Genomic DNA, 8128 nt, shown 5'->3' with positions numbered 1-8128 from the left:
TATGGTTTATCTCCTCTATACAATGGTTAGGTTAAATGACAGCTTGATTCATTTTTAGGCTCACTTAAAAATAAATCCTCTATATAAGGCTGGTAATATTTCTAATGCTATAGGGTATCACATAATTGGCCCTGCTTGATGTGAACTCTTCAGTTTTATAAACACAACGCATTTATTAATTTTGTAAACAATATTTAAAATTCTCATCACTGCCATTGTGTTTTTTGCTAACAATCCATAAAAATAGCCTTAATAGGCAAACAGAGAGGCAATAAAAAATACATTCGTCATTTTCTTCCACTGTGCCCAAACGATGGTGTTTTGATTTGATTTGCAACAAAAGCCCCAAAAACAGATTTTGCGCCAGCCACCGCAACAGACATAAAAATCTATCCTCTCATGTGAGCGCGAGCATACAACGTCTTTCGATTGTCGGCGGACGGGCTCTTTAGCCTGTGTGCAAAACAAAAATCGTTTCAGTAAACAAAAGAAAGTCAAATGGAGATAGAAAACGGATTCGAATTTATTTGTCAATGGAACAGTTTCGGTTAAAGCGTCTAAACGTGAACATCACAAAACAAGTGCATCGCACCTAAAAATAAAAATAAATCCAAAAAATTATTTGTAAATTCGTCTAACTACCAGATTATTTGCGTGTATGAAATTGCAATAATTCAATTTGCATTTATTGGAAGATTTTAAATAAGCCCGACATTATGTCGTTAACATGTCGATTTGAATTGACACGAGATTCCAGTATTTATTATAGCGGTGAAGTTATAGAGGGTACTGTCACCCTATATCCATTCAAACAACGTCAAGTTGAAGGTGCGTGATTGTTTTTGTGGATATTTGTTGTGATTATTGTGGGGGAGCTAAACAACTCAATTATTGGTACTCAAGTTAATGCAAATATGATGTTGCAATAATTGTCTAACGCAAAAAAAAACTATTGCAGATAAGATAAAAGTAAACAAAATTGACAAGTAGAACTAAATGACATCTACCCTACAGGAATCGAATGAAAATAAGGGAAGGGATGTTTAAAGTTGGCTTAACCAAACAGGCTACATAGCTCACACCCAGATGTTATGTTTGAATTTTTCCATAATCGATGGACAATTATATTGACCAACTGTCTGTCGAAACTTTAAAATATTCACTGAAATTCTAAACCCAAATTTATCTTTTATTCGGGTTTGGTATCCGAATATAAAGGCGCAGTTCACTAGAGTAAACATTTTTCCTTTCAATATCAAATACAAATACTACAAAATTTAATCTAAAATTCAAAATTTAATAAAAAATTATTTTCAATAAAAATTATTCACGATTTCTAAAGAAAATTAAAAAAAGTTGATGTGCTCTTTAAAATGTTCCAAATCCGAAGGCAAAGACGAACTATCGAGCCTTTTTCAAAATTAAAAATTGCCAAAAAATCCGTTGTTATTGGTACAATTATTATTATTATTTTTTTTTTTTTTTCAACCAAAAAATACAAATCACAACTATCAACCAAGTCGTCATACTGTAACACTGGTCTTTTTTCTGTCTTTACTTAGCCATACTTCTTAAATTCTATGGTCACACCAAGGTGGCTTGGCTGGATTTGGACAAAACTGCCGCTGTAACTAATGACAATGTTGAGCAAATTATGTTGAACGATTTCAGTAGCAAGGAGCTATGGACTAAAACACTTTACAGTGATCAACAAAAACATGTTTCCGAACAACTTCAATTGGCCAGTCAACATCTACTGCAACCACATCATAGTTACAAATACAAGTTTTGCTTCCTAATACCACCGCAAACAGCAGCAACCAGTCATTGTCCATTGGGTGAATGTGAATATGGCCTACAGGTGATAGTGCAACAGCCAAAGAAAGTCAATAAAGAATTCCATCATCGAATTGTTGTGAAAAACAAACTGGATTTATCACAAAATATTGCTCTTCAACAGGTTAGTATATCTTTTAGATGGTGGAAGGTAAAATGTTGACAAAGTTTTTTGAGAAAATTTTCCAAAGTACTAAAATTTTGACAACACCTGGCAAAGAAATAAAATTTAGGCAAAATTTTCTTTGGAAAAAAAATGTTGACAAAATTTTTATGGATTAAAATTTTGACAACATTTTTATGGATTACAATTTTGATAAAATTTTTATCGATTAAAATTTTGATAAAAATTTTCTATAATTCTAGAATTTGACAAAATTTTCTATAAAATGATATTTGACAAAATAGAAATACAATTTTTACAACATTTTTTATGGAAATAACATTTTCAGATAATTTGTACAGAAATAAAATTTTGATAAAATTTTCTATAAAAATAAAATGTTGACAAAATTTTTATAGAAATAAAATTTTGAATAAAATTTTTATAGAAATGACAATTTTAACAAAATTTTTTATAGAAATAAAATTTTGACAAAATTTTCTATAGAATATTACCAACAGAAATAAAATGTTGATAAAATTCTCTCAAAATTTGCTATAAAAGTAGAATTTTCACAAAATTTACTATAGAAATAAAATTTTCAAAAAATTTTCAATAGAAATAAAATTTTGACAAAATTTTCTTTAGAAGTCACATTTTGACAAAATTTTCTATAGAAATAAAATTTTGACAAAATTTTCTATGGAAATAAAATTTTGACAAAATTTTTATAGAAATAAAATTTTGATAAAACTTTCTAAGAAATAAAAATTTGAGAAAATTTTCTATAGAACTTAAAATATTGAAAACATTATCAACAGAAATAAAATTTTGATAAAATTAACTATGGGTTAGGTTAGGTGGCAGCCCAATGAATCAGACTCACTTAGACTATTCAGTCCATTGTGATACCACATTGGTGAACTTCTCTCTTATCACCGAGTGCTGCCCGATTCCATGTTAAGCTCAATGACAAGGGACCTCCTTTTTATAGCCGAGTCCGAACGGCGTTCCACATTGCAGTGAAACCACTTAGAGAAGCTTTAAAACCCTCAGAAATGTCACCAGCATTACTGAGGTGGGATAATCCACCGCTGAAAAACTTTTTGGTGTTCGGTCGAAGCAGGAATCGAACCCACGACCTTGTGTATGCAAGGCGGGCATGCTAACCATTGCACCACGGTGACTTAACTATAGAAATAGAATTTTCACAAAATTTGCTATAGAACTAAAATTTTGACAAAATTTTCTATAGAAATAAAATTTTGACAATATTTTCAATGGAAATAAAATTTTGACAATATTTTCTATAGAAATAAAATTTTGACAAAATTTTAAATAGAAATAAAATTTTGACAAAATTTTCTATAGAACTTAAAATATTGAAAACATTATCAACAGAAATAAAATTTTGATAAAATTAGTTATAGAAATAGAATTTTCACAAAATTTGCTATAGAACTAAAATTTTTACAAAATTTTCAATAGAACTAAAATTTTTACAAAATTTTCAATAGAAATAAAATTTTGACTAAATTTTCTTTAGAAAGAAAATTTTGACAAAATTTTCAATAGAAATAAAATTTTGACAAAATTTTCTAAAAATTTTGAAAAAATTTTCTATAGAAAGAAAATTTTGACAAAATTTTCTATAGAAAGAAAATTTTGACAAAATTTTCTATAGAAATAAAATTTTGACAAAATTTTCTATGGAAACAAAATTTTGACAAAATTTTTTATAGAAACAAAATTTTGACAAAATTTTCTATAGAAATAAAATTTAGACTAGATTTTCTACAGAAATAAAATTTTGACTAAATTTTCTATAGAAATAAAATTTTGAAAAAATTTTCTATAGAAATAAAATTTTGAGAAAATTTTCTATAGAACTTAAAATATTGAGAACATTATCAACAGAATTTTCAATAGAAATAAAATTTTGACTAAATTTTCTTTAGAAGTCAATTTTTGACATTTTCTATAAAAATAAAATTTTGACAAAATTTTCTATAGAAAGAAAATTTTGACACAATTTTCTATAGAAAGAAGATTTTGACAAAATTTTATTTTACAGAAAAAAGATTTTGACAAACTTTTCTATAGAAATAAAATTTTGACAATATTTCTATAGAAATAATATTTTGACAAAATTTTCTATCGAAACAAAATTTTGACAAAATTCTTGAAAAAAAAATATAAAAGTAAAATTTTGACGAAATTTTCTAAAAATAACATTTTGACAAAATTTTCTGTAAAAATAAAATTTTGACAAAATTTTCAAGAAAAATAAAATTTTGACAAAATTTTCTATAAAAATAAAATTTTGACAAAAATTTTTATAGCAATAAAAATTTTGGTAAAATTTGCTATAGAAGTAAAATTTTGACAAGGTAATCCATATTAACTTCAATAATATAAATTTAATTGTTTCTCATTTCAAAGAGATTATATTTCAACAATATTTTGTCCTAAAATTATAATGAATTTTGTTTAATATATTCTAAGCAATTATATAGATAAAAATAATGGCTAAATAATATAATCCGTTTTATGCATATCATTACTTAAAAATGATTAATGCTTCCATCATAAAAATGAATGTTTAAAATTTTTGAAATTAAACCGGTTATTGCGTTTTTATTTTTATTCGCCGCTTCACAACTCACAGTCATGTAGCATATCAAATCAAAATGCTTTGGGAATAATTGAAATTTGGACACCCTGTACCGGTTTTACACCCGGCCAGAAGATACCTTATCAGCTCAAGTGCAAAACATCACAAACGAATTGTAAAATCTCAGTGCAATTAAATTGCTTAACAATTTGTCGCAGCAGAATACCCCGTAATAATCTCAGATACATGAAGGAGACCATAAATCAGAGAAAGCATACACTAGGAGAAACCATGGGTCATATAAGTATACCCTTAGATTGTCATATCTCCAGGGGAAGTGGATGTGAGGATTTGATAATGACATTTGAATATCATTTGCAAGCTCTGATCATCGATTGCAATAAAAGAGTATTGCTTACAGTAGATCTACCCTTGACATTGGGTACAACTCCCTGCTTCAAGCTGGACGATGAGGATGTGGAAATTCTGTGTTACGATAACTATGGTAGGATAGAAATTAAAAAAAAAATAAATAAATATTTTACAAAAAACTAATTCAAGTCCTTTTTGGTCTTTTCAGGTTCAGCTCATAGTGAGACGCACTTTGTAAAAAAATTAAATGTGGATATCCTTAAAATTCCAACCTCACTCAGCCCAGAAATATTTGGATCTGTGTGCTTACTACCTTTAAAGAGGCGAACCCAGCTAAGAAGATCTCTGAAATATTGTTATAAAAAAATTGTAAAATTTATTTGAAAATATTTATTTTTAATAGTTAAAAATTTAAATAAAAAACTTTATTATTTAGATATTTATAACATACAAAAATAAATTTGAACACTTTATTGTACTTTAGTGTCCAAATATTCATACCTACTGCTTCTCAGGTCGAATAAAATTTAATGGAAAATATTGCCAGGTAAGGACATTAGCTGATCGTAAAGGTGACGCCTTGAAAAAGTTATTTGTGCAGGAAAAAAGTGTGACGGAACTATAAAATTTGAGAGTATCCTAGAATGGATTTAAATTCGTATAAAAATAATACGAATAAAAATTTATAAACTTTACATGACAAAAACCTCTAAATCCGTGAAATTGTGAATTTTAAGGAAAAATAAATCTAAAATATATAGAGTCAAATGTCAATATTTTATTGATTGTGGCAATTTAAGACACTTAGAATTTGAATTGGCAAACAAGGAAAGGTTTTCACATGACGCCATTAGTCACACAAAGAAAAAATAGTATCACCGCAAACTTGTTTCAAGAGCAAAATGTTATTTTTGTACGGTGAACAAGGAATATTTTTGTCGAAAAAAAATTGTTTTCTCTGCAAACATATACATACATGGTTGCGTCAAACATCACCGTCAAAAACAAACATTTTGCTTCTTTCCTGAGTGTGTATTCAATATAAGCTAGAAACATTTGCTGGTTTTAAGAATTCTATTTAGATTTCTGTGAAACATTTGCCCTGTGTGACCGTACCATGAGTTAAAAATATTTCTTGTCTCCCCATAAAATGCTAAAGTTTCGATAACCCTCAGTATTCAATACTGGGTCACCTTATAATGCCCGCAAAGGCCACTATCCCGTTTTCTTGTGTCTAACCTAAATTCCATTTAAATAAGAAAGCAAAAAATATTCCATTTGTTTATTTATATTTCTGTTGGTTGTAGTTTGCAACTTTATTAAAAATATTTATTTGTTTATTTGTTCAATTGTTTCATATGGGTTTTAGGTTATTGTTTTTGTTTTTTTTGTTTTTTTCTTTATTAGTGTCGGTTTTGATTTACAATTTCTTAGAATTTCATTTCTTAGTTTTGAAAACGTATGCTCTAAACACCGGATATTCGAAATCCGAAATTATAAAAAAAACGTTTCTCATTAATGGCATTGTTTATTTGTTCAAGTTTTGTTTTATTTTGCCTTTGCTTTATGTTTTCAGACATTTGTTGTTGTTTTTTGCTAATTTCTTTGGGATAATTCTTTCTTGATTCGTTGGAAATATGAAAAATGTATGCTTAGCTAAGAGTAAAATTGTGCAAATATGCTTAAGAGCTAAAGGCTAAAAAGGAGACATAATTCATGGTTATACTCATTTCTGTCATATTTTCTTTTCTTGGGGTTATTTAGAATTGTAAAGTTTTTTAATTTAACTTTTTTGTTTTAATTTTTTATTTGTTGTTAACGTTCATATACATTTATGGTTTTATAAATTGTGCAATTTTTATTAACATTTAATAGTAAAGAGGAAGAATTATTTAATGTTTGCTATGTATCTTTTTTTTATTTATTTATTTTTTTTTTTTGTTTTAATATTTACGATTTTTGTTTGTTTTATTTTATAAATTCAATAAAAATCTTAAATATTTATGAAAGGTACAATTTGTTGTCGACTAGTAATTTAAGGATTTGGGTTGAAGGGAGATCATTTATATTTTCGTAGGGATATAAGGGGAATAAAAACGTAAATGGCACTTTATGATCGAACACATACGCAAATATCAAATACAATAAATATATGTATAACAAAGTATATTTGGTAGATTAATATATGTACATTATTTGCAGTAAAATGAAATGAAAAATCTTTCTTCCCAAAGAAAAGAGAAAGTGAAAATTTCGATATATCAATAAAAGTGTTTTCTACAATCCTTGCACAAAATTCAAAATCAAATTTCTTAATATCAGAAAATCTGGGTCTTTTCCTATTTTTCCATTTTAATGTCTCTCCCTATACGCAGCGATTACATTTAAAACCCTATTTAGGACACGGCCTTTGTATTCGTAGGTAATTCAATGTATATGCTTTTCGTTAGTTTCGTATGCAATTCTTATTTCTATGTGGTTCCCTAAATTGTAGTATGAGTAATAATTAACTTATTTTGAACACATTTTTCAAGTATCTCATGTTTCGACCCAATTTTCAGCCTACAAAATTTTCAAGTATTTTGGAAATTTATATGAAAAGTTTTTTTATTTATTAAGCCAAATTTCTTAAGATGGGTATTCACGCCAAAAAAACGTGATTCCATACGAAAAGATTAAAAAGCCTAAAATGATACAAATTCAAAACAATACAACCCAGTAAAAAAATAGCTTCCAAAAAAGTAGTTTGGATCCCCAATCTGTGATCCGGAAGTAGTTCAAACTTGAATCATCTCCAATGAATTTTACATGGGCTTGTCATAGGACGGAAGTACTCCCTTTTTGGATCCTTTGCATTGCTTTAGAAGTTGTGCCCTGGAAGCTAATTTGAATGAAGAAATTTAAAAAGCACAAAAAACAATTTTCAACCAATTTCACTTTTTTTTCATCCATATATTACACAATTATTTTCCTATTATCCAATTTTTACAATTTGAAAAACTTTTTCGCTCCGACCAGGGGATGAAACTGGGTTTTCTGGCACCATAACAGAACGCCTTAACACACTCAGCCACAAACGCCATTGAACATAAAGCGTCGAAAGGTCAATTCAAATGTTTGTGATATGATCGTAATACGACACCAAGAAATAACATTCTAATTGCTTCTCGAGATGTTCTTTATTAGTATGAGTGAAAAAATAA

The 8128-nt window shown here is 27.7% G+C and overlaps 1 protein-coding gene across 2 annotated transcripts; it reads left to right on the top strand.

The window, feature by feature from the left end:
• Positions 1 to 312: 312 nt before the first annotated feature.
• LOC142220080 (uncharacterized) lies at positions 313 to 5429 on the top strand. 2 transcript variants are annotated; one of them, XM_075289006.1, is made up of 4 exons: positions 313 to 828; positions 1563 to 1960; positions 4608 to 5058; positions 5140 to 5429. In XM_075289006.1, exons 1-4 carry the CDS (start codon positions 717 to 719, stop codon positions 5307 to 5309), a joined length of 1131 nt encoding a protein of 376 aa, XP_075145121.1. In that variant the 5' UTR covers positions 313 to 716; the 3' UTR covers positions 5310 to 5429. The 2 variants fall into 2 exon arrangements, with proteins under 2 accessions (XP_075145121.1, XP_075145120.1); XM_075289005.1 differs by having other exon boundaries at positions 320 to 828; positions 5134 to 5429.
• Positions 5430 to 8128: the final 2699 nt, after the last annotated feature.

Source organism: Haematobia irritans, chromosome 1 (genome assembly GCF_050003625.1).
Source record: "Haematobia irritans isolate KBUSLIRL chromosome 1, ASM5000362v1, whole genome shotgun sequence".
Classification (NCBI taxonomy): Eukaryota; Metazoa; Arthropoda; class Insecta; order Diptera; family Muscidae; genus Haematobia; species Haematobia irritans.
Note: the sequence above shows the minus strand (reverse complement) of the source record. Positions and strands in the feature narration are given on the sequence as shown.